This window comes from Ceratina calcarata, unplaced genomic scaffold, assembly GCF_001652005.2.
Source record: "Ceratina calcarata isolate Rehan_Ccalc_2016 unplaced genomic scaffold, ASM165200v1 scaffold147.2, whole genome shotgun sequence".
Classification (NCBI taxonomy): domain Eukaryota; kingdom Metazoa; phylum Arthropoda; class Insecta; order Hymenoptera; family Apidae; genus Ceratina; species Ceratina calcarata.
Genome location: NW_017135881.1, coordinates 402,454 through 429,481, shown reverse-complemented (window position 1 = coordinate 429,481; position 27,028 = coordinate 402,454). Strand labels below are relative to the sequence as shown.

General features: G+C 46.0%; 2 protein-coding genes across 5 annotated transcripts in view; one reads left to right on the top strand and one right to left on the bottom strand.

Moving 5' to 3' along the window:
• The window catches only part of LOC113465186 (uncharacterized), a 116,450-nt gene that overhangs the window by 10,131 nt on the left and 79,291 nt on the right, over positions 1-27,028 (top strand). For all 3 annotated transcript variants that reach the window (XM_026819331.1, XM_026819329.1, XM_026819330.1), the window contains exon 2: positions 13,928-14,005. In XM_026819331.1, the coding sequence (XP_026675132.1) occupies positions 13,928-14,005 (78 nt within the window). The remainder of the gene's footprint in view (positions 1-13,927; positions 14,006-27,028) is intronic.
• Positions 3,938-27,028, bottom strand: part of LOC108631863 (LIM domain only protein 3) — a 63,456-nt gene continuing 40,365 nt past the window's right edge. Inside the window, exons 5-6 of one of the 2 annotated variants that reach the window (XM_018036059.2) lie at positions 12,363-12,519; positions 3,938-5,841 (exon numbers count right to left, since the gene is read on the bottom strand). In XM_018036059.2, the coding sequence (XP_017891548.1) occupies positions 5,683-5,841; positions 12,363-12,519 (316 nt within the window). In that variant the 3' untranslated portion in view covers positions 3,938-5,682. The remainder of the gene's footprint in view (positions 5,842-12,362; positions 12,520-27,028) is intronic. The other variant, XM_018036068.2, reaches the window with a different exon arrangement.

Here is a 27,028-nt window from a genome sequence, read left to right as displayed (position 1 = left end):
CTTCTATACTTTTAAGCACGTAGCTATTTAATATTAGCATTGTTCTTCCGATGTCTGATTTCTTTTTAATTATAGGAAATGCGTTTTTCTAAGGTACATAGACTTTTGGGATTGACTGTATAGCCAATACATCCTTAATTGTCTTCTAGAGAAATTGATTAACGTCGAAAGAGATAAATTGTTTCGTACAAGAGGCAATGCTCCTTTTAAATAATACTGCACCCCTGTCAATAGGTTCCACCCTTGGCACCATCGCCCCTCTTGTACATTTTCATATATGCTCTCCTACTGAACAAAGTATTATGAGAACATAGTTCGCATACCTCGACTACCAGTACGTACGTATTATAACAGGTGGACTATTGTTATATTTTCTTCACGGAATTCTATTCTTCTATTTAAAAATGTCTCAACTCCTGAAAAGCATATTCTCACTGCTGTAGTCGTTATTTATTATATTTAAAATATTTCCATGATGACGAACCTTTTACCATACATTTCCAATTATTAAAACTAACTAAAAGTGGAATATATGCGTTGCTAGGTGAACGAAATGCTAAATTAAATCGCAAGGTTAATCGGTATCGATGAGAAATAGTGGCGCGAAATAGCGAAAAGGTTTCACTGGCAGAAGTGGAAAGCGGCGAACGTGCACGGACATTTGACGCAGCCCTCCACCCGTCGCGTTATGGAATTTTTGTGGAACGTTTTTTTTTTTTTAATTGATGCAATTCAGACCAGCTAGCCAGGACGGCTGTGCCTCTCGTAAAACTTTTCGTCGCTTGAATTCGAAGTTTCTTCTGCATTTCTTTTTCCTCTCCTCCTTTTTATATCGTAAACGATCCCGTTGGGAAACACTGTCCCTCTTAACCTTCCAAACGAATACAGAACGGAAAGAAAGACGGAAAGCTCGATTTTTTTAAAAGATACTCAAACACCAAGGTTACCATCTAACGAAGTCTAGTAGCATTCAAAGAATTTTGCGAGGTAATCCATACAGTCGAAGGGAAAAATGAAATGTCGTAGTCGTTACAGAAATAAAAAAAGAAAGCTGTTCATCGTCGTCACCGCGTGCTCATTTCGGCATAATGAAAAGCTTAGCAGTTGGTTTAACTTGGCCGAGGATTAAGTTTACCTCGTTCCAAGGGTGCCAGAGTAGCGTGGAATTTCTGCCTCTTATTTTTCCCCTCCTCACTCCGGCGTTGGAAAAGAGCGCTTCGTAGGTATTTCTTAATTAGCAGCAAGTATCTCGTTCCGCGGAAGTTGCCTTATTAATTAATATTATAGAGGGGTATCCGGATGTTTGCGGGAAGGGATAAATTTGCTTCGAACGATTACACGTTGTACCGATCATGATTTCGATTTTGCCGTGCAGATTTATAAAGGAGCAATTCATAAAGGAGCATTTTATTTCTTTTTTCAATTTCACACTTGAATTCCAAGTTGTTGCAACAATTTTATTCTTTTCCCTCGTCGCTTTCGGAGAATATCATTTAGAAGGGTTGAACAATGCTTGCTGCAACGGAGCTCGGAGAGAAAGTAACTTCTTCGAGGTGTAGTAAAACACTGCCCGAAGGTGGTCGGAGGCGGAGAGAAAAAAGGGACTGGGAAAGAGAGAATGGTTATTTGAGCAGCTAGCTAGCCTTATACTTCGACAAAGAGAGTAGGAAAGAATGGGCACCGTCGCGGAACGAGGGCGGGGAATGTACAGTAGCGGTGAAGTGGCCCGGGTTCAAGTGAGAAGAAAAATATGTAATATCGCCCGGGGCGTTTTAATAAACCGAGTTGGCCAATCAAAGCGGAAGTTAAGGAGCTTTCTCGCCTTTTAACGGCCGCTTTTACGTGCGTTTAAATCACACTTCGTGCCACTCCTAGTCGTTGAGAATAATAGAGGCCGGCGGAGAAGGGGGTGGAGGGTGTATAACGGGAAGTGTGCAAGGTACGGTAACGGAAGGAAAAAATATCCAGGAAGGCGTAGAAATATTTTTATGACTGAACGGCTGCGAGATTGAATGAAAGCGAGAAACGAGGGAAATGTGACCGAACAAAAGAGAAAGAGGGAGCGACGGCGAAACAGAAGGAGGCCGGGGGTTTGCGCCGGCGGTTGCGAGAGAGGATAGGGGACAGGAAAAAGAAGGAAGAGGCAGAGAAGATTGGTTGCTTTGTAACCGGTGTATGCACGATACGCTTACGATGCCGGGTCAAGAGAATAAACGCGCTCGCTCAACCCCGCACGCATACAGTTGCCGCGCGATAACGTATACACACGGTCCGCTGGGCGAACGTAAAAAAATGCGAAAACTTTTGCATTTCGTCCAGGCTCCATTTTTATTCCCGTCGCTTTTTCACTCGAGCATCGCGCCCTCGTGAACGTTCGCTGAGCCTGGACACGCGCGCTCATCGGCCGGATATTATTTCAGTCGGCGCATATTTCCGCAAATGAATTTTATGAAAACAGTTTTTGCTCTTTTAATTAATCGCTCTTCCGTCGCCGGACCCTCGGACCGTCCGCCCCCACACCCTCCGACCCGTCCCGCCCTGCCCCCGCTTCTCTGCCACGGCACTTTTCGTCATTCCGTGGACTCACGTGGATCACCGGGCACCGCGCACAGCTTTTAATAATAATATTGTTCCAAGAACGGCGAGGAGCGTGATGCGTGCGTTCCTTCCCTTTTAATCGCGTTCACCGGATGGAATACGATTTTCGGTCGGTTCACTCGCCGCTTTGTCCAGAGCGCGCGTATTCCGTGGAAAAATACGACCAGAGAAACAATTATCGTTCGTCGTTGTCGCCAAGAAAAATATCTGTCTCGGAATTATTTAAAAATTACCAAAAGAAATCGATATTAATCGAATTAAATAACAGCTATTCAAATGCCTATATCACAATAATTATTTCGCATTAAACGAGGTGATAAAATGCAGTTTACGCTGCGTCCGTGATTCGCGCGCATTAAATCGGTGCCACGCGATTCAGAATGAAGTTTAACCGTGCTCGCGACGATGCCAAAATGCCACGTATACGGACATTTTGTACAAACAGGAATAATCGCCGACCAATTAGACGACGCGAGGGGAAGGGTTCCTTAGTTAGGCGAACACGGCTAGGTGCGCCGCAGATAATCGCGGTCATAAATAACATTTATTGTTGGCCCACGTGGTCTAATTGCAGATGATTACCATGAGCCGCACGAGAAAAATTGCCAATTTGCATCGAATGCTCGCTCCACAAGCTTATTGTTAGTTTACTTACCCCAGACGTTCGACCGCGAAGGTTCTTCTATTAAGGTGTGGATCCACTGCATCGTATTCTCGTATCGTATCGTAGTCTCGTATCATTGTTGTATGCATACTCGTATCTACACCCTCTCTCTCGTAAGGTTCAGTAAAATGCATAACCCAACAAGACGGTCTAAGAGTGTGGCTGAGCATATGGAAATTTCTGACATATCAATGAATAATCAAAGAAGATCTTATAGAATATCTTGCGATCCTTTTGATAAATCGAATAGATTGCTGGTCTCAAAATATCGTTCCCTTTTCGATTTCCTATCGTGGATGCTGCTCCACTTCCGTTTTTTGTTCTCGCGTCGAATATAGCGAGCGAGGGTTCGCGTTCACAGCCGAATAGAGTTGGATCTCGTCTCTCCTGAATACGCAATGCGATTTATTCGAGACGTGGCGTATAAAACACAAAGGACCGCGTATGATTGGTAAATTATTGAGGCATACCGGATTTGTCGGCCAATCACGTAGTAGTCTTAAATAATTCAGAGGAAACGCGAAGGATGCGAGAAACGCGGGGAAAATCTCGAGACAACTACCGACCGGGCATGCGGAGATAATACTTCAGCACAGAGTTTAAACATGCGAAATCAATATTGGCCGTTCGCATCCGCCTTCTTCCGTGGACTGGGTGATACACCGAAAGACACGGTTAACATCGAAACAGTAATTTTATTTGAAATATTCCTATGATAGAACTATGATACAAAACATATCTATGCTATTGAACATATACACTGTTTTACGTATTTACGTTCAAAGTCTTTACATGTACCATACATTGGTTTTAAGACGAAGATGATTAAGTGTTTCCCTTTTTCCTGTTAAACAAGCAGCATGGATACACGATATTCGTCGATGGTATATGATAGTTTGCCTAAAGATCGTTTTCCGTAATTAATTGTAGTCTACACGAATTATTTGGTTAGACAATGATTTGGTTTAGTAGTCGTACGATATAGTTTTTTTTTCTTTTTATTCATCATTACATTTTTTTGTCAAGTGACGCTTAGCGTTAGGAACTACGCGTACTCGCGGGGTCGTTGAGTATTCGTTACGCTTGGCAAAGTACAAACAGAACGTTTCGATAGAAAAAGGTAGCAAACGGAGAGCGAACGGAATCGTAGGTTCGTTCGCGTTCGAGTACTTCTATCCCAGCGCGTTACGAGATGCTAATCGGATGAGACAAGATATGTTTGCTCGCCGAGAGGGTAAAAGTATTCGTGTGCCGGGTAAAAATTATCGCCGACCCGATAGACGTAAGCCTATTATCGGTTCGAGCGATCGTGAAAACTCTTTCCATAAGCGCCCCGCCGACAAATCTCTCGAAGCATATGGTATGAAGGAAATAAAACATTCTCTCCAGCAGCTCTCCTCGTTTCTAATAGTCGATCCGAGGAAGAGCGAGGGAAGGAGAACGAATAACTTTAGGCATAACTCAGCCTCGTTATCTGACTCGCAAATAAGGCAACGGAAAAGTTCGCGACATCAATCTGGCCCTCTACCGGGAGATTCGAAGTTGAAACAATGCTTAAGTCACCCTTAACGTATGAGCCCCAAGGGGTGGCGAGGCTGGTTTGGCTCGGGACACCGAATACCGGCTACCGATTCGATCTGCCAAGCTAACCTCGCCCGCCAATTTCGCCCCGTGGCCATTCCTCGAGTTCTACCTCCGCGGTAGTCCGTTGGTCCGGTAGTCCGGTAAAGCTAGATTTACCGGCGTTGCCCGCAACGGACAGCAAAGTCGACTGCAAGAACGGCCAAACTTTGATCACCCCAGAGCATTCGGTTTACCGGCATTGTTTCCTCGCCCACGTCGGCCTCTCTCTCCCATCCTCCCTTTCCTATTCTAGCCGCTGTCCACTCTGTGCTCCTGTCCATTTTTACATTCTACTTTAGCCGAAATTCGAACAATTAAACTTTGTCTAAACAGCACCAATGATTTTCCACACAGATCCACTAGTACAATTTTTGGAGTCTGATTATTATCTACTATCTTACGCTACCCATCTACACCCCATCCTCTTTTTTCTATCAGTTTGTTCTTTTTCATTTCTGTAAGTTTCATTGTTTTTACTATTATATCGATTCATACATAAGAGAAAAGTTATGTTAAGAAAATGAAATCGTTGAGTGCTTGATAGTTGATCTTGATCTTACGTATAGCTTTTTGTCAGTCCATTTTTCTGAGTCCATCGATATTGATAAAAAGTAATTATAAATTAGTAATTACTGTTTTAAATGGTGTACCGTGGAAGAGTAGAATTCGTTCTTCAGGGAGTGAACCTTTCGAGTGTTAACTATAATAGCGAGACTAATGATAGGAGACGTATCGTTAAACGAATTTGGCAACGCATTTACGATAGGATCGACAGCTTCCGGCGCTTACTTCGTTTGTCATTTGGTATCGTAAGATGCTTGTACATTGACACCGTTTAAATTATTCATGGTACTCAGAATGTTATGGGCGCTGGAGCTCGCCGTCGCCGCGTATCCGTTGTGGTTATGCGTCGCCTCGCCGTTCACTTGCCTCTGCGAGCCACCCGGCGATATGATCTGAAAGACAGAAGATTCACCAAGCTGAAATAGGTTTAAAAATTCATTTGCGATGTTGATAAACGATTTAGATAAATCTTAATACGACAAGGGCGTAGTTAGGATTTCGAGAGAAAATTAAATTCCGATATTTTTCGCGAGCCATGGAGAACCGAGTGCCTCATTTGCCCTACCTTGGCTACGCCCTTGTAATACGATGCAGATTGAGAATCAGTAAGTACTTCGAAGCCGTAAAACGTGTCGCGGTCTTTTTGCTTCCATTGTACGGCCTCGAAGTTCGTTTTAATCCTCGGCAAATCTAATACACCGAAAAGATGGAAAGGAGCCCGATAATTCCATTCGCAATCAATCGAGCGGGCAACGCCTTAATCTGATTCGAACAATTATTCACGACGGAGACTTAAAACACGGGGAAGAGGTGGGTGGTCGTTCGCGCAACGAACGGAAGGGGTTGATGCCGCCACTAACGAATTCGTTTTAGACGGTCGGCGTTCTTGTTCTCGTTTCGGCGCTCGTCTACGATTCTCTCGTCGAAAAACAAAGGCCAGAAGAACGAACTTGTATCTCAGCTCAGTCGGAGCGACTCGACTTGGGCGGGGTTCCCTCTGCTATCTTTTCCCTCTCGATACGTCCTCTCTTTCGCTCCCGCTTGTTTCTCTTTCTCCCTTGCCACTTGTCCCGGACGTTTAACCGTCTCTATCTGGAAGCCGTGTTCACGGGAAACGCGGAGAAAGAGAAAGAGTGCTCGCGGGAGCGGTGGAGAGCACCGCGGGGAGCATGAGATGCCGCTAGGATAGGTAAGTGCCGTTGAAAACTTCAAACTTCGTATCTCTAGCTCCGTTGTTCCCTTCACCATCAGTTTCTCTTAGTTTCGCGTCGGCAAAGGTGTTAAATTATACAGGCTTAAAATTCGGCAGACCGTGCGGCACGTCCCCTCACACTGACGAGATCCTTCTTCCCTTATACCATGATTTCGCGAGAGTTGATCATGCTAACTTTCGCACGACGAACTTGCCATTCTCATGATTTCCCTCATGTGCGGCGAACTTTCTCGTGTCCACAAAGTGGTTGAACAGTTTAGGCCGCGTTTAGGAAAAAAGGCAGGCTTGTTTAATAATTCTCTCGAACGTGATATACTTGAAAGGCGCTTGAAAAATGTAGCCCTTCTTTAATTGGAAAGTCTGACGCGCCGGCTACGGGGGAAAATTCATCCGGAGAGATGGAGCACAGAGGCCAGTAATTAACCCGTAAATAATTACGATAAAAATGACAAAGTGCCGCTGAAGAAATGCTTTATCACCAGTCAAGGGGACGACTTTCTTCCCGTAAGGGTAAAAATTTCTAAATCTTCTTTGCCGCAACGAGAGAACCCTTTTTAGTTTCCCGCGAGAGGACGAGAGGACCAACGTCCTTCTCCCTTTCGCCTCGATACAAACGGCCCTTTCATTCCACCCCTCTTACTCCTCGGCATTCGCTTCTTTTCGCCCCATACCCCCGCCCGGAACACCGCGCGTAATTAAGAAATCTCCGTGGAAGGCTCCGGACCGTTGTTACTCGCTACCACGGGTTAAATTAAGTCTATGACTTATTCAAGTTTTATCTACAATTGCCAGAGGAGGAATTACTGTCCCGTGGATTTACTGCCGTCGTTGTAATCAAACGACACGCGATCTATAAATCGCTTAAACTGTTAAACATCCCTGGTACACGGCTCCAGGATAAAGTTACCCGAACCCGAGTTTTATTTCAAGTAATTCCTACTTTATAATAAACTACTCAAACAGCACTTCTTAATCAGACTATTCTGCGTCAGCGCGAACATATCTTTGCACCATGGCCACGAATAAGACATTAATCCCGACTCGACGCGAGAAGGTGAAGGCAGTTTGTAACTGACGGTAAAACACGGAGCATCGAGGGGGTTCTCGGGGGTTGTCGGCGGTTGCCCAGGAGCTACGGGAATCGCGTGTCATTTGTCCGTTGATCTCCCGCGGCTGGGAACCAGCCAGGTGGTAGCTAGTTCCTTCACGGTGCCGCTTTTCTTAAGCGCAAAAATTAGCGCCACCCTCTACAACGCCATTCACCACCCTATCCTGCGATTCTTCGCCACCGCTTTGGGCACGAGATGAGAATTAGGTACGTCGTTTATCGAAGGAGGATCATTTAGAACAGAATGCCCCGAACCTCGCTATTTTACCAGGGATTATTATATCGCGAAGGATTTCCTTAATGTGCTTCATCATTTGGGCTTTCCGGAGTTGCTTAACGATTCTTAATTGACACAAGACACGCTACTGCTTCCTACAGTGAGCGATAGAAATTCGGATGAACAGTTAATGGTCTTTCAAGATATTCTGTATGGTTCTATTTCGATTAAATATAATACAAGCGACGAGTTCTGTTGCAAACAAGTAGATGTGGACGCAAGTCTAGTCGTGACGAGTAATACCGGTTCCAAAAGAGAGCGGGGCCACGTAGCGTATCGTTGTTTCGCAACTAAACTCATAATCTCACGTAAGCTCGCAAGCTGGCCTTTCCCATGCGAGCTTTCCTTACGTTCAATGTACGAAACAAAGACTAGGAGCTTTACATGAAATTCAGCCAAGTACATGTATTAATAGCACGCTCATTAACAAACACGACATACGTGCTCCGCAGAAGTTCTGTTGCCTTTGCATCGTTTTATCCACGGTTTTAAATATCTTTCTAAGGCCGTTTATTATTCGTGCAACGAAATCGTAGGATTAAACCTTTCGTCGAGAGCAACTCATGCTTGAGTACACCTGCGTCCAATAAGAATGACGTATATTCTCAAGTTTAATTTAATTCAGATCGTTTGTGCACGTTCCAGCAACTTTCCAAGGGTCTAATCGCCTGGAAGAAGTATAGGAGACGGTGTAATACCTTATTCGCCGTACGAATCTCGTACTGCACATTGATCCTCTTAAATTCCCATGTAGTCTCCGTCTTGGCATTAGCATATTATCTTCCGCAACCTGCGCCTCTTACCCCTTGGTACCTCGGTCCCTACCACCACCTTCAACCCTCTGATTCGCGGAGGACTTTGCAGACACTTGAGAGTTCGTTTTAAAACTCAGATAATCGTTTCGAACTCCTTCCCTTTTCTCTTCTCTTTCCGTTACGGCTTAGGTGTCTTCTTCTCCTTATCTCGCAGCCTCTTCGCGCCCTATCCCTTTTCCGCATCGCGTTCCGCTCGGTCTCAAGGGGAAAATTAGATCAAAATAAAACTTCTCGCCAATTTTTAAACGCGTTACAGTCGTCTACATGGTAGGGGAGATTACGTCGTTGAAACGAAGTTTCTCGCGATGTGATAAAAAAAAAAAGCGGCAGCTTCGACGATTTCAAATCGATCAAAAGTTCGCCGTTTAAAGGGCTACAGTGACGCGTTTGATGGATGAGTAACCGCGAGCCTGAACAACGACAAAACGTTTTCCTCTCTGGGTTGGCTGGAGTCGCAGAGAGGCGTAGGAAACGGTTGTCCGAGGGACGGTAATTGAATTTATCGAGGGTGATGACCGTCGTATTTTTTTCCACTCCCTCTCCCTTTTTTCACCCCCATTACCAGTTTACCTAGGATCACTTGGCACGCTCGAGTTATTCGTAAACGGCGCCACGGTCGGGCATTATTTACAAGAGATCCTCCCGAGAGCTCCTCGATGCTACTCGGCTGAGAAAGATTGGGACAGCTGCCTGTTCTCAGGCAATCAGAAAAACTACCTCGCTCTTCCTTCGGGCAACTTCGCCATTCCCGTAGGCCACGGCTTAAGGCGAGCGCTAGGGCGGCAGCTGCCACCGGCAGGATGAACACCCTCTTCGCGGTTTTTAAGAATCTTAACGCCCTTCCCCCTTCTCCTGACCCTCTTTCACTCTCGATTTTGTCAAGCCGAGATAGCGCGGCCACTTTGCATTCCGTCGCGATGTCTAATTCCGTCAACGAGTCCGAGGGGGTCGAGTTATCCTTTCCTTCCTAACTTCTGTTGATCACCCTTTACGCCTACGTCGTTCCCACGATCTTTACGCATGAGTATTCCTCGATGAAACGTATCTCTAAAGTATGTCAGAAAATTAATAAGTTCCTCGATGCAGCAAGTCAGATTCTCCATTGACACGACTGTGACGCTCAGTAATTTCAATGCTGTGACAATTAACGATAGACTCGAGCAGCGAAACGATTCCCCATCGAGCGTTATCTATCGTGTCAAGCTAATGTCGGAAACTAACTGTCCTGTGGACCGTCTTTTCCCATTCAGATGCTAAATGTCACAGCGACATTGACCGAGGAAGTAGAACGTTACACTCCGAACCAGACATCTTTGAATGTTCTCTGCGATCGGAGGTATTCATGCTTCACGAACGACACGTCAAGAGGGATCCATCAGGCTTAACGTAATAGATGCGCAAACGACATTAGCATGCCGCGCCGATTATTGGCATTAGTCTGCTATCCCGTTATTTCCCGCGGCATCGGTCATTTATAACCCTCAGCCGTAAACCCTCGACCGGGATCGATACTATCTACATTCGTCGATCCGCGGCGGCGACGAAGAATGCGTGAGAAATCGCGTAACGCATAACGTACACTATTTTTCAACGGGTTCCGCTTCGTGTCCGCGGCGACACTGGAATCGCCTTCTCGGGTGTCGCGTGTTGAAAAAAGAAAAATCGTTCCGCGACAACGCCAGATTTATATGCGTGACATAATATGTATTTATTCTCAGTAGCGAAAGTAGCAATTGACCGGATTCTACTCTCGCACGTAATTTTTCGTACTCGTAACTTTTCCATTTTGTACGACACGCGGAATTCCGTCGTTCCGATTCGCGGATCGCAATCGGTATTGCGCAAACTGATATTAATTGAACGAAGCACTCACGCACGTGCGACGCGGGACACGGGATCACGGGAGCCGAGGGAAACATGAACACTTACGTGGCGTAGAAATAGAGTCGCAAGGGTTAGCAACCCCTGAATTACACGCAGCTCCCCGACAGGACGGTTAAGGGTAGGAAATTTGCATATTATAAGTAGTACACGCCGTCGTGTCTGATATCATCGGACCCGGGACCTCGTTATTCTGTGCATGCGTACGATTCGAGCGTGTGCGCCGGCAATCTAGCCTCTTCGACCAGTCTTAAAAGTTTGTCTCGAAACTTCCTTAACGTTAGTCCCCGAGCAATTATGCGAATCGTTCCCTCGATGGACAGGCTTGATACCGTACTTAGTAAAAATTAAGCAATCGCGGGGGGAAATTCATTTGATCTCGTACGATACGACTAGGTTTTCTGGTTGCAGATTTACAGATCTGTACTACTGTTGACCGTAGATAGTTGGATGGTAGTCGATCGGTAAATATTGCACTTGGTAAATTACGGTACGTGACGCAGACATGCAACGAGACGTAAACATCCTTGCAAGACGGAGGTTGGATTAAATAGATCGGATCCTCTTCGGGTCGGACGGGCCGAGGTCCGTTGTAGTAGCGAGGGCTTAAGATATTGTTTCGAAGCACGGCTGTTGCCTTAAGATAATCAAGGAACTCAGACGGCTTAACCCCACGGCGACGAGTTCATAATTCCAACTTAGACGATCCTCCACAGTCTTCCATGGTTATTGAGAGATATCTTCGGCAACGATTGCCTAACAAGAATCTTATCTTCTATTCCTGAACAGTAGAACGATTATTTTGCTTATCCATTTTATCGTATATTATATTATTTTTCGTGACAAGGGGGTTGAGTTCCTTGGCTGGCGCGTACGTTTTTATCGTGTAATTTCACTCAAGACGCTGCGCTGGCGAATCCTTATTCAAAGAGCGAATTCTTTCGCACGTTCCAGTCCCGGTGAAGAGGACGGATCGTTACGGCATGCCATGAGGCTTGCTTAACGGGCGAGCTTAATTAATAAGGACACGCGATATCCTAACTCGTAAGACGATGGCGGGCACGTCGTAAAGCATAGCTGAAGCCTCTAGGGAGTCCTTTGTTGTCGAGAGGGTCAGGACGAGGCGACCTGCCACTTTAACCCACCTTAAGGGGTTACGTCTTAAGGAGTTTTGAACCTTCCGTAACATCCGATGATCGTGATCCACGGCAAATTCAAAGCCGGCCGTACCCTTCGGTCCACGTCGCTCGCGCGGGAAACCGATATGCTTGCATGGTCAACGTACGTACATACATATGTATTTGTACGGAACGGGGATATCCATCCACGTTTATAGCGGTATCGCTGTCAAAGCATGTCAACCGGTATGTTCCATGAAGATTGTGTAGATCGCGGGATCAGCGTAAAGGGACCTATTCGCTTGTAGCCGACCGTCGCACCTTATCACCATTGCGTATCATTATGAACTGGCAAGCGTTGTATCAACGTGTGTACATCTTCGTTCATAAGTCTTAGCGTGCGACGGTGATACGATGCGATGATATGATACAAGCGGATAAGAACTTTAATACGCTACGCTGTTCTGAAAGCAGTAGACAAAGAGAAAAATATTTGATTACCGGCGGTTGGAGATTGGTCACCTGTCGCTTGATGTGTGCTAATGTCGCGGTCGATGGTGGGTGGGCGGCCATGTTCGCGAAAACCAGTCTCTCCTCGTAGTCGGTCTCGCACAGGATTTTGTTCTCGCACAGGAAAAACTTGTCACCTATGCAGAATCTGCGAACAAGATAAATTAATTGAGATGGAGATGCTAAATAAGGTAATACTATGTAGATAAAAGAATTCTATAGCGAGTACGACGAGACTCGAAGATGTAAAGAAGTTCTGTCGTAAGAATTGTCGTAGATACGGAAAGCAGTAAACCGTCCTAATTCCTTTTAAGTCCATTTCCCGTTCCGGTTCGTCGAGGAAATTGCGAGAAAATAAAAACAAGCAGCGAAACGCCACCCGTCCCGGCAGCTTCCGAGAAGTCTTCGAGGTCTTTTAAATGTAATTTCCACTCGATTGGCAGACGCTACATCGTACCAGGATTACCGCCGAGTCCTTAGCTTTCTCGCCCAAATGGCGGACGTTGAATACCGGAATCGAAATCTCTTTCTACGACACGCCGACGAAGTTCACGTATTTACGAATGTTGCTAATTTTTCTGCGTCAGATATGAAAATTTCAAGCCTCTCTTCGATAGCCTCCGGGATCGAGGCGGCTGTACTTTAAAATTCAACGTATAAAATCCATGGTATTTTCCTGTGATCCTTCGTGCTATATGTAGAGAAGGAAACGCAGATTTCGAAACGGTGGCAAAGTACGAACGTGCTTCGCTTGCGATATAAGAGAAATAAGGTTGCCGCGAGGGTTATACGCATCGACCAACTGTCGCCATGCCAGCGGGAAGGGGCGTCACTAAAATCAAAGATTTCGCATTTTTCCTTTTTATTGCCGGCTTAAAAGTCAATTTTTTCTGTAACCGCGAGGTTCCCGCCTCTTTCGGGTGTCCGCATAAAGGACGATACGCCGGAAATGCTAAAGAACCTTCGGAACGAGGATCACGAAGGCGCCCGGTTGAACACAATAGATCCACGAGGGACTTGAAAATCGTTTTGTCAGGATACTGCGACGCGTTGAAATTCTCGTCAGGCGCCATGAACATCGCTCTCCCAGCGTTATACGCATAAAACCGCGATATGACGAACTCATTCCTGTGATTTTTCTTTGAAGAATAGAACGATCCTTGTTATATAACACAATTTTGTGCCACATAACTGTATAATGTACTTGAAGAATCTTTAAAGCGCTGTGCGCATTGTATTCCGATAATAAGAATTTCATAGTCCATCATGAAACTGGAAAACCTATTTTCATATGTTTAATACACGAAAACGACGTTGAATCATCGTAAAGCTCGCGTAACTGTAAACCTAGGCATACCTGAGTATCGTAACTCGCAGACGAATAATAAAAGCATTTTTTTTTTACGCTGAAGGGACAGTACATCGCGTACATACGGACATTGCGTATTCAACGGATGTGCTGTCCCGTGCTGGGATCCTGTTTGAGTTTTATGTCGGGATTTCTGTCGAGTGGTTTATACCGGCGCTTATGTAAATGCAAACGTGATTTTTTTCAGCACCTACCCGAGCCACCTGCACGGTTATGCAGAGCATTTGCAGAGCATTCGAAACGAGACGAGCCGAGACATCGTAACGTGAGTACCAAAAAAAAAATATATATATGCATTGCGTAATTCAGGATTGAATGTCCTCGGGCTCGTTGATACCAGAAATTTTCCAAGTAAATTGCATGGAAATGGCATTTTTATCAGTCTTCGCCGTTCGGTCGAAGAAAAATGGAGCGGTTTTCGATAAGCAGCGCGGTCGATGGCATAGGGTATGATTCAACGTCATCAAAAATGAATTGAGATAGCATCTGTTCGATATCGCGGGCAGCGATTACTTCGATTTTCCATTCTTTTAATTCCGCGAATGATTGGGAGAATACGGGGAAAGCAGAGAGGAAAGATCGTAGTAGGTAGGAGACCGAAGAGCGATCGGAACATCTAAGCATGGGCCGCTATAAAAAGCAATGCTCCACCGTAACGGGGTACGATAAGTGCCATGGTGCGAAGTAAAATCGATCCCGGGGGCAGTCTCGAATCGTGCGCCATAAAAAGGGACATTAGAGCGAGAAACGCTGGAACGGTACTGAGAGGAAGAGAGACACTAGGCTGAATGGTGGCATAATGGTGTTGTGATTTTCCGAGTAGATATGCGATATAGATTGCGTCTGTGTAATGTTAAACGCTTCGAGCATTAGTGACGTTAAATGGCATCGGAAGGGTTGCGGCAATGCCGTAACAAATACCAAAAAAACTAGATTTTCATTTCTATATGTTTCATTAGCTTTGTGAGGGTAATGCATGAAAATTAGAGAAATAAAGTCGGTTGAAGTTGTTCCGGAAATCTTCGTTAATTGTTCTCCGCGTCACGACGTTGCTAACAATGAGTCGAGAGGAAGCCTCCGAGATTCGTCGGTAAACAGGACGAGTTGTCGAAGCTGATGGGGTGAGAAACCTCAAACGGCGAGACTTCGACGGAGTCAACGGGTAAAGTGGTGAAGCGGAAGAGGTGGTTGCAAAGGAATAAATTTTGTACTTGATCGCGGGAGTCCCTGCCGGGAGAGAAGAGCTCCGAGAAACCGTCTATATTCTTGGTAGTAGCTGCTGCTCCTACTCAATTTGCATCAAACTATGGAGAGACAACCAACCCCCCGCGTTCGCGCGGCATCCCCACACCTCCAGAGTGGCTTCTCGCAGAGCAAACCGTTCTAGCACCTGATGGAGCTGTACACTCCTTCCCCTTCCCCTTCGATGTTCTACAGTCGAGACTAACGCGTTTAGCAGAGACTCGAACCCCTAATCAGATCTTCCTGTGCCGACGCCCAGGGTTTCTAAGGTGCTGCTAAGTGTGAAGTTAATGGAGTCAAGACGCTGCTCCATCCTGCAGAGACGTTTGTCTGGTTTGACGTTAGGCAGTCCTGTCTGTTCGCGAAGTGATCAAAAATTTGACTTGTAACAATTCTGAAATCCCCCTTGTCACTTCTTGAATATCATCGTTAATTGTGACGTTATTCACATATTAGTAGATCGTGTCTGAAATAGAATCAACTGCTAATCATAATGTCACGAGCGTCTACATTTATTTAAGAGCTTGATGAAAAACGGCTGACGGCAAATTAAAGTATTTATTGAAACGTCAAATTCTGGCAGATTTTAAGCAGAGGAAACTAGTATATTTAAAAATATACATTTAAATGAGAGTCTTCGAGAAGAACAGTTCTATTTATAAACAAGGATATCGATCTAATTTTCCCGATATCTCGTGGCGCTTCATATCTGGCCGCTTTATTTCGATAATGGCTGCTTATCTAGCGCGTTCTCCTGTTAATTAATTCAGACTGTCGGGGTATCACAGGGAACTGCGACGCGCTAATTCGATCAGAAGTGAATTCGCTCGGTTCGGTAGCGAGGGCTGGCTGGTCGCCCGCCGCCGCTTTGGGGGAAGTACGCCGCCTTTGCTTCCAAGACAGATTTACCCCCGACGTAGACAGTTGACGTCGCTATCTAAATGTCGCGTCGGAATGCCACTCGATAATACAGTGAACGCGACGCGACGCGTCGCGTCTCGGATCGCGGATTCGACTCATTGTCCGACCCGTACCGTGCACGTTGACATGGAAATGTTCACGGGCTCTACGTCATGTCACGCGCCCCATCGATGTTCGAACCAGGGGTTAGTCGTTAGGCTCAAGAATCAGAGTGGACTCGACATTTTTTTCAACTTAAATTATAGCCTACAGACTAGCTTTAATTATTTCCAGATTTTTTACAATCGACTCATTATATTTATTATAATTATCGTGCATATTAAAAATTGTAACTATATAGAGAAATTTTGAAACAAAGGACTGGAAAATTGAATCGCCCTGATGTGTGATCGAATGTCACCAATTGTGAATCAAAAATGGAAATCGCGGGCGACAGCTTCATTTGCCATTCCGACCGGGTATTCAGCTGTAAAGTTCGCAAAGGGAAGCATTCGTCTTTCTATTAATTTCTATGCGGCGTGAAATTACGCGCCGTCGACCTTAAGCTATATTAATAACCTAGATTACCGAAGGAAATTAAGACAGCGATGGGTCGTTGATACCTTTAGGAACGTCGCTTTGTTGCTCGCGACCGAAGGGGTTGAAGCGGACGCCGCGGGGATGAAACTGCGATATTTCCGTGGGACGCGCTCGCTGTATTCTCGTCATCGTTTCGTAATGCCGCGTCTTATCGAACAATCGCAACGCATCGCTCATCGCAATATATTTCTCCTCCACGAAATTCTTTAACGTTTCGCGCAGACCGATCGCTCTTCCTTGCCGGTATTGTTCTGCGTTATGCTAATACAATTTCCATTAATATGCAACGAGGCCCGGCGCGGCGGCGGAGAGAAAAGGAACGCGTTATCGTAAATATGGAGGGCGTTTGGTGGCTGTTGAAGTCGAATCGGTTCGGAGCAGTATCGCGAATCGATCGTCTTAGGTCGCCTTCGAAGAAAAAGTTTCAAGGCAAAGCGCAATCACATCAAAGATTATTTCCGCCAATAAAACGGAAGTCGAGTTTCGGTCGATGGAAACAGGAAAACGGAAGGAGGGAGCTGTCCGAATCGTTCTCGGCCGCGGAACAAGACGAGGTGAGGGGAAGAACCGTGCTAAGAAAACGAGGGAGCTGGGAAGGGTGAGAGCACAGATAGAACAGGAGGAGGTATACGTATATAGGGTGGCAGCAAGAGAGGTTAACCGACAAGCTCGGCAATAAATCTACCGTTCGCCCGAAGCAGGTACTTATCAGTTCTCCAGGATCACCCGCGACATCGGTGACTGCGAGAAAAGCCTGGCGGGCTCTCATCTCTCGAAATTGACATTCGAGTCGGCCCGTCGGTCTATAGGAACTATGCGCCTCGACGACTATTGTATCACGACCGACGATAGTGGCGAAGGAAACGGTTGGACGTTTTCCAGTGGTTGGTTTCATCACGCGAACGATGAAAGGTAGGAGGAATCGCAGCGTCGATTCGACGCGCGATTATCTCCGTTTCACGGAAGCATATTGGCTGGTGCTGCATAACCGTGCATGGATAGTCTGCACGATCGATGCCCATTTCGAAAGGCTAAGCTCCCACTCTGCATAATTGCCAGTTAACGGCAACGAACTATAATGCGTTCGCATGAACGCACACGCGCGCTCGCGCACCCCTGCCACGGATACGCACCGGTACAACAGCTCCGGGAAACATCGATTTTTTCTTTCTTTTTTCTTGTTTGTTTAGCAAACGCCGGGCGCGAACAAAACGCGATGGTCCTTCAGCCGGTTAGAAATTGACAAAACAGTTTTTGGCAGAGCCGACCGAGGACTTAATTGGCCAGTACAATGGGGAAATCTGCCAATTATGGCAGCGACTGATGCTCGATCGATCCGCTCGTAAGCACATACTCGTGACCATTGATAAGCATCGTCGAGAAGTACGCGCTGCCGTACTCCATAATTCCAGATAAACTTCGGTTAATTTGAATGGGCCGGTCCGCGCGTGGGCGAGCTTACTACGAGAGACCAGAAGCGGGAGCGGACCGCTAAGTCGGTTTGGTCTACGAGCTGTCGGGCAACTAATTGTAAGAGGGAATCGGGTTAAACGCGAGTTACGTCGCGCCGTTGCCTAAGTTTTCATCATTAAGTAGCTCGCAACTAGGTAGTAACAAGGGTTCGACCTTCCAACCTCGAAATCTTGCATGTACCGATATCGAATATCGAAGTTGTCGAGCAGATATCACGGTAGCAATGACTGTAACCGGCGGGCATTGTCGGGGTTTCGTTTTGCCTCGCTTCATTTCGTGAGGAACCTCCGGGCGAGTTCGTCTGGATTATCGATGAAATACAGTCGACTCAGCCTTTTTCGATACACGTACGTACACGTGTAACAGTCGTTGTCTCCGATAACACAAAGAGCGTCTTCAACTCGTGTCGATTTTATATATGTATTTATCTTCCTGTCGCGTTATTGCCTCCTTTTCCACGTTGCACTCATTGAACACGGGCCAGACAAATTGAATTAGTAAAATAGAATTGTTAAATGAAACACGTTTATAAATGAAAATTTCGAGTGGCGTTCACGTTTTTTGTCAAACGCAAAGAGAGGGGCGGAGGGGTTTACGAGCAGAAATAAGCGGTGCTGGATGTTTAAAAAGCGGTGATTCAATTTTACGCTCGAAAAGAGAGCGCCGCTGCCCTCGATGCATAGTCGGGCGCTGTGGATGACAGGGATACCGGTGTTGACGTTCCTGTAATTTGGCTGGAAAATATCCAAATCGTTCGCGTAATTCTACCAGAAACAATAGATTGCTCGAACGTTAATTCTATCGTTAAAATGTATTTCGCAACAGTTCACGCGAATCATTTGTGTACTCCAAGCGTAATGGTCTGATGGAAGCGGATGATGGGAGGCTAAAAGAATTCAATCGCTTTCCATCTCATTGTTTACCTTCTTACGAGACAGAGAAACGGTGAATCTCCGGCGTATCATACGAATCGAGCGTACTGCCGAGCAGATTTAATAAATTGCACCCCACGGCAGAATAATACAACCCCTTGCCGTAGGAGGGTTATGAATGTAAGCTCTAAAATTAAGCTCACAATTAAAGAGATCCGCAGAGCCAATTTAAGCGAGCAAAACTAATTAGATGAGTTACGCACCATGTATATTTCCGTAAGCTTGATCGATTCTCTACCAACTAATTTTAAACGAAAGTCGTCGAAAAAAGAACGCGTGTAAGCATAGTTCTAATTAAGCTACTAAACATTTACATTGTTAGAAGAACGGATAGTGCATATGAGACTCCTTACTGTCTTAGAAGCTAAGATAGTTCGAAGGCTTAATCAACAAATTGGTCCCTTAAGATTTCTCGACGCAGGACCGTGAACACGCATAATTCAAAGTTGCACGGGCCACGGGTTTAATTACCAAATCTTGTTCAGAGTTAGGATGCAAGGAACCAAGCTTGCAAACTTCTTGGCTTCGGTTAATGTATGCGAAACTGTGGTTTATTATCATACGGGGAAACCCATGATCGATCATGCGTACCTATTATCAAAACTTGGACGCCGATCTCCCCGGTACAATTGCTGATTTTTCAAAAACATGGGATGAACTCCTTATCCGTTAACTTACAGTCGACTAACAACCTTATCTCGCTTAGGGCAGCTTGTTTGACTTCTAACGGTACCGCCTTCTGACCGGTACCACTTGATAACTGAATATCCTGAATATCCTGAAGGGATGAAACGAGGAGCAGGAGCGAGACGGAGTCAGTTCTGGTAGCTGGCTTAGCTAGCCTAATCCTTTCTGTGGGTCGGCTTTGCATTAAGCAAAGTCCATCAACTTGGCGTAAAGCTGGAGGAGTTTCGAAGACTGCCTATAGTCGAGTATTAATAGTAGTAGTATTATCCGATAATTGGTGAAAATTTAATCCTGACTCGTAGTTGGCGCGAGCATCGTACGTATCGTTTCCTTGGATTAACTTAAACGGTAAAAATCATGATGGACCTTCCGCTTTCATCATGGTCTCTTACTAGTTTCACAGATTGGCCCCTACGAACGTTCTGAACGAAAGGGGGTTAATTCTTAAGAACGAAGTAACGGCGATATTTCTCAATAAACAATAAATCAGGCAAGGCGCCGAGTAAGGTGTAACGCCCTTTCTTTATAGATCGGCTCTGTTCTTTTCTACTTTCCCGTGACACATGTCTTTACTCTCTCTTGCCCTCTATACTTCATTCCTTTTCATCTTGCTCCTTCCACGGGTAGTCGTTCGTCTCTTTCCGTCGCCTTCCGAGTCCCCGAGCCCCATTAATCTATGGTTATCTACGGCGTGCGCCGGATAAGTGCGTCGGAATGAGCCATTTCACCCTTGGGAGTTCGAATCCATCCTGTACCCTCGAAGAGAAGACCATCCATAGACTGGCCCTTGGGCATCCTCTTTTACCCTCGTGATGAGCTGGCCAAAACTTTCGCATTTAACGAGATCATAATGACATTGCCAACTGAACGAAACGAGAAACGTTTTGCTCTCTGAACTTTCGACCATCGTCTACCGATAAAATCGTTCAAGGAACATTTGATTTCGTACAAATAAATTCGTCACCGCTTATAAGATTACAGCAGCATGGGAACGAATTGAGGTACGTCAGCAGGTCGCCGTCGACAAATTTCGAAGTTGCATTCCCGAGTAACATCCACATCAGTTCTTTTCTGCCGGTGAATAATGTCGACGGGTTATCTCTTCACCTTCGAATCTCATAAGTAAAGCGGAAGGCGGAAGGTAGCCCTCCCCTAGCTGTCGGTAGATCCGACCTAACGAACTAAAGAACAACTTTACTTTGCATGCGTTCGGGCGCAGCCCCTGCCCTTTTTCTCTTTCCCCGGCGACGACGCTGCGACGTCGGGCTTGCCCTTATCGCCGGGAAAGTTAAGTGGAAGAAAATGCGTCCTCTAAAAACGGTGAGACGGCGGGTAAAGTTGAAATTGATGCACTGGACGGGACCCTGAACCCATGAGGTTTACGCTGCCGGCGTGTTGCAAGCTGCTCACCCGAGGAACTTTTCAAAAGTTGCCACGATGGACAACAATCTATTATCGTACTCCTGCTTGTCCACCCTGTGACAAGCCTATAAAGAGACTTTTCTTATCGATTCGACAATGATATATCAACGTCTCAAGAGAATTCACTCAGTCGATTTAATAATCGATTAAAGACACACGTGACGAAGTGATAAATGACAGAAATTGTATGCCGGCTTTAATTCGTAGGTAGTGTTACGCGAACCGTCTAGTAACCAAATAATCTAGGTTTGCGAACTGACATTGGACGTGACAAGTGATATTGTACCGAGTCGTCTAACTCCATTGCAGCCCACTAGATACGGGGTGTCTGCCACAGACGCTCTGTAACTCAGAAACCGATGTGTCACAGCGAAGCGGGCTTCAGATTGCGCCTTAGTTTCATTGCGACCTGCCCGAGACAGGCTCGGTTGTATCAGTCTACACTGTCACTCTGGCAATAAGTAACCGCAAGCAAACGAGATACCCCAGTAACGAACGAATCGAACGATTCCGCGGATCCGTCAATCGCGAATCGCAAACACATTTTTTTCATAACAGGCGCGCCGTTCTTTCGTCGCAGGCGGGTGATCGTGACGAAGCATCGAAAGCGCGGATTATAAATCGCGTAGGGTCGCTCGATAAATTAGGATTTTATTATCGCTAATAACCATCCGAAATTATTGTCTAGCGATATTTACGCGGAGGCTAACTTCCATCGTCATACATAGGGGATGGGCTGATTGTGTGCACGCGTACGTACACAGAGTAGCCGTCCGTGCGTAGAACACGCGGTTTTCGTGATCGTATTTTCGCCATTATTTACGCGTCGCTTGCATACGGTTTTCGCTTCTACGCGGGCTTACGAATGTTTATCGGGCAAAAATTAACGGGCAATTTGTACCGGGCGCATTGTCGCCGGTAATTATTATTTTATCGACGGTCACGCGCGGCGGGAGCGCCGCGGACGCGATCTCTCGCGCGTTCTCTCATTATTTATTGGCTCTCCCGTATTCGATTCGCTCCGACCTCTGCTCCCCCCGCGGACTGCCCGCGCCGCTTTTCGAAGAATTTGCTTAGCGGGCAAACGTAAATTCGCACGATATTATCGTGCGCCGGGCCATTAAAGCATTCGCAACATAGCTTCACCGACTAATTTCCAATTAATGTTCTCCTTTTACCATACCGCATTTCTGCGATTCGCGATACCGAGCACCTATCGGGATCGGGTTGACGCGTTCGGGTTTCATACGAGTAATTATTTTACACCCCTCGCGAATTATTTTTCCAAGGACCAGGTTCAATTACCAACGCGGGAACACGTTTCGGTAATGTCGTCCAGACGTGTACAACGCGTGGCCGTCAGCTCGTCGTTTTTCGTAATTGGCTCGGCTCATGCCAAGTCATGCACGGTGAAAAAAAAAATTACATTTCACGGCACGCCGCGCGTTATTTATAAACGTATCTACGTATATGCATACGCAAATGTGTATATACGCGCCGTTGCATGAAAACAAATGATGTTTGCGAAACGCAAGGTTTGGATACGGGCTGCACCGTATACACGGTACGCGCGCGTATAAGCTGGAAACCGCTCCGAACTGTTTTGCAACGCGAAAGGAATTTTGCAACGACGCGACGCGATGGACGACGGGCGAGAAACAGACAACTTGTAACATCGCAGAAGAGTCGCGTTTCACGCGTCACGCGACGCGGATGCACTCGATTATATTTCGATTATGGTTATAGTAAATCTAAACTGGGGGGGTGGAGCAGATAGCCCGAGGGAAATCGCATTAATTTCTATAACGACGTTCGCCGCGGTGCGGCAATTTCGGTATCGTTTTATCGGCAGCCACGTAACGCAAATACGCGTCTATCTGTGTGCGCGTAGGCGCCCGTTGCGCATAATATAATATGCACGCGTGTGCGGCTGGTGCGCGCGTACGTGCATACGCGAACATCCGCGTGCGTCCGCCGTCCGCTTCAGCTAATTTCGTGTTTGCTCGATTAATTTCCCGCATTTAACGGAATTTGATGTTTCGTTAATTATTCTGTCGCGCGCGCTTCATACCGCACGCACGCGTGCTTATTCGCTACTTTTGCTTCCAGTTACTCTCGCCTGCACGCTGCGTTATCGTATCGTTGTTAGGGAACAGCGACACGTGCGCTAATATCACCGCTCCAATTGACAGATAGCAGGAATGTAATTTGTATCCGCGCATTGTGTCGTCCTTCTCGTGACACTTTTTCGAATAAAACGATATAAATCATAAACTGGGATTAAAGGTGAGAACTGTTCGATATCGATAGGGGCATCGATGAAAATATCATGCCCATTTACAAAGTTCATTCATGATATCTGTGACCGGTTGATATTTTATCTTTTCTCGATTCGAATCACGACAAGATTGGATGAAACATGGAAATTGAACGAAGGCACCTTGGCGTCGCGCCGTCGTTAGCGTCATAAAGCTGTTATTAGTCGAGAAAGCGAGCTAATCGCAAGTTGTCAGAGTGATATAGGGCATGTGTATGCCCTATACGAAGGAAGAGTTTAAAGCCCCGTTTAAGCCGCGCGAGGCTTAAGCCACGTCCATTTTCTAACAAGTAAGGCACCTAAACCGGAGATTAAGCCATCACTTTGCGTGAGAGCGTCTCAAAAATCCATGGATTACGTCTAGACACCGGTTACCAGCACCGACTGGCGAATTAATTATGACGCTAAGAGCAGTATTCCTCTCTCCTCTCCACTTTCTCATAACCGTTCCTCTTTGCTAATTTTTTCGTTTCTGTCCCGAAAGTGAAAGCTTCACCTCTCTCGGATCTCCGTCGGTTTTAATCGAAAACTTTGATTCAATTCAACCCTTTGTTCAGTCAATTTAGCGTTAGTTATTCTTCGACCGAAGTTGACGTTGATATAACAAAAGCAAAAATGCGATCGGGTTAAGCTCGCAAGCGTTGTCATTATATGTATATGCATACATATATCCACGCATACATGTACATATGAAGCCTCTCACGTTTGCTCGTGCTGTCAGGGATTGAAGCGGGGTTTGTAATGGGTAACGGTGTGGGCGCTGGTACACGCGCTGCCGTGTGTGCATGCATTTACGTGCTACGTTGCCAATGATTTATGTATACCGCTAATTACCAGCATGCACTGCACTGTTTTATCCGGCGATCATAGTTTTATTAGGCCAACCTGTGCATTGCGGTATTGTCAGCGCCAAAAGCACCGCCGGCGAACAATCCGTGCCGGCTGCGTGAAATGTGCCACGTTCACGGGCTGCGGCGATCGATTTAACGTTTTCGCACAAAGATTCTTGGCTATCGAGGTTTCAATCGCAATTAATTTTACCGGCATTCAAGTTTTTCCAACAAATTCGAAAACTGTCACGCTGACAAATTAACCGTGGACGTTAAAATTCGTAAGGGTGATTTCACCCCTTTCTTTTATCGTTCATGTTTACAGTTGATTTTATCAATGAAACTTTTTGCTTTCATTTAGCGTTATAAAAGTTTGAATTTCCCTTTTCATATTTACCGCACGGACCGTACGGAAGCACGAAATGTGCTTGTATTTAAAGCAGGTACGTTTCGTTTTTCACTGTATCCTCCAATCATAACCTTTCATATGCTATCTTCGGTTCGGCTACCTATCGTCTACCGAACCTGTTGCCATATGACCGCAATGTGTATCGGTTATCGCGTTCAATTAAACTCGGAGAGTTTTTGGCTCGGATTACCGTGTGTGCAGACCGGGTGCACGGTATGTAAGTGTGCACTCCGTCGCAATGGCATCGATGCAACACAAGGATACACGTGTAACCGTGAAACGGACATCATGATAGATGCTCGTACATATCATAGTCTTTGGTATCAACCACCCTCTACATCACTCGTGACGGGTAGCCGTTTAACTTGTCAAACAAACAGAACTATCACATAAAAAACCTTTAAACCAATTAATTTCACGAGATTATGACGTAAATCTATTAATTCGATAGAAAATTTATTGTAATTTTCCTCGAATGATAACAGCGGTACTCGAATGTTAGCTACCACTCGATTCCGCAACAGCGAACCATCGTTTTGGCATCGAATTCGGTGCCGATCGCTCAAGTAATTCGATCCCGCATGTCACGCGTTTCATTTATAATGGCGCTGGAACGTCTATTACCGCACGAGGTTTGTGTATCACGCGTGAAGTATAGGGGGAGGGAAAGAGGCAATGTTCGACTACACAGAGCTGGCTTTCGGAGGTAGCTTCGACGAGGGGGATGAAACGCGTCCGGGGGATGGGTGTGGAACAGGAGGTGCGCGAAGGAGGATGAGTGATACCGGGGATGGTTAGAGGAGAAAAGGGGTGGGAAGAGGGGTCTATCGGTGCCGCTACCGGAGCTGGCAATGCGAGTCTAGGTTATCCGGTGACAAAGCTCGGTTTGGTTCGTGCAACGAGGCCCTCGGATTATCACCATTGAAAATGGTGCAACTGAAACCCCTACTGTTCGGATGCAGCGGCGCTTGAACGCGATACGCCGCTCGAGTTTTGCATCCGAAAACCGGAAGCGAATTCCTTGTCTGCCGTGCATTTATGCCGGCGATCACAAAAGTCCACTCGGTGTCGTTTTTCCTATCATTATCGAAACTTCGGTCGGTGATCGATGCCTTTGGTGTCCGATTACCGACGTCAGCTCTCGTCTGCGAGATCTTTTCAGATTCGCGTAGCCGGCGGAGTCGGTCAGACTTTTGGCACGGTCGATTAATAGAAGGTAGAAACCGCGGATTCTTCCAGGGACACTGAGGTCGGATGTCCAGTGGCGAACGGAGGTAAGGCGAACCACCCTCCGGGGGGTTGTAGCTAAATTGGCGGCAGTATATTACCGGTCAGACTCCCGCATTTAATTTGAATATAATCGTGAAAGGAGATCTCAGGAGCTCGGGGGCACTTCGCGACGCAGAACTGCGTGACGGTGACCGGAAGTGCTCCCGGGACACCGGAAACAAAATGGCCGCTCCCTTCTAACGCCGGCCCGGCTCGCCTCTTTCCACTCGACCTTCCTATATACCGCATAACTACCGCTAACACGAATCTCTCTACCACCCTCGGAGACGCGTGAATTCGTAACGCGAGAGTTAACTTTGCATTGCTGCTACGGCGGTCGCGGACGAACATCGAAATGCTCGCCCTGTCTTCGCTAACAGCGCGCATAGAGACGCAACGCGTGCGATAAGGGGGACTCTCGTTTGTCGGAAATACAATCATAACGAGCCGGTATGATATATCGTTCCTATCGTTAATTTCTTCCACCGTTTTATACCTCGTTGCGCGGAGAGATTACCCGGTAACGTTTCTATTAATGATGGCATGAGCTGCCGGGCGCATTTCGTACGGAACAACCGGTCGTGGAAGTTTAATGATTTTCGAGTAATTACGAGGCCAGGCGATGACTCGCGTGGGAATGCAGCAGAGCAGCGTGTTCGATAAGCGCTGCGAAACAATAACAATTAAACTGGCCCGACTCGTAATGCTTAAATACAATATAAGCACGAACAATGGACTATAGTCCTACGAGGGAGGAGTCGTAAGTCGGTCCTGACAATGCCTACGCTGTACTTTCGTAGACAAAAGACGAAGCTCCGGTTTCGTCGATTCGATTGTAAGTCGACAGAGCCAGTTGCGTTTCAAACTGTGTGGCGATCGTCCATGGGAATGTAATGTCACTTGTTTGGGAGAGGATTCAACTCAATATGGACGAAGTTTCTCAAATACAGATATAAATATCTTTTTATCGATAAGATGAATTATAATTCCTTGTACAGCTAGTAACAAAGAAATTGAGCCAGCTACGTGCATGTATTAGTCTCCCCTAGGGGGACAAAATTCAAAACGAGTAAGAAGTCAACATCTTATTTTTTCAATGCTCGATCTCGCATTGATATTGTTGGATTTTAACATAATTTTGATGCGTCAAAATAAAAATAATGTTAACGTACGCACATTACCACCACCTACATTAAAATTCTTTTTA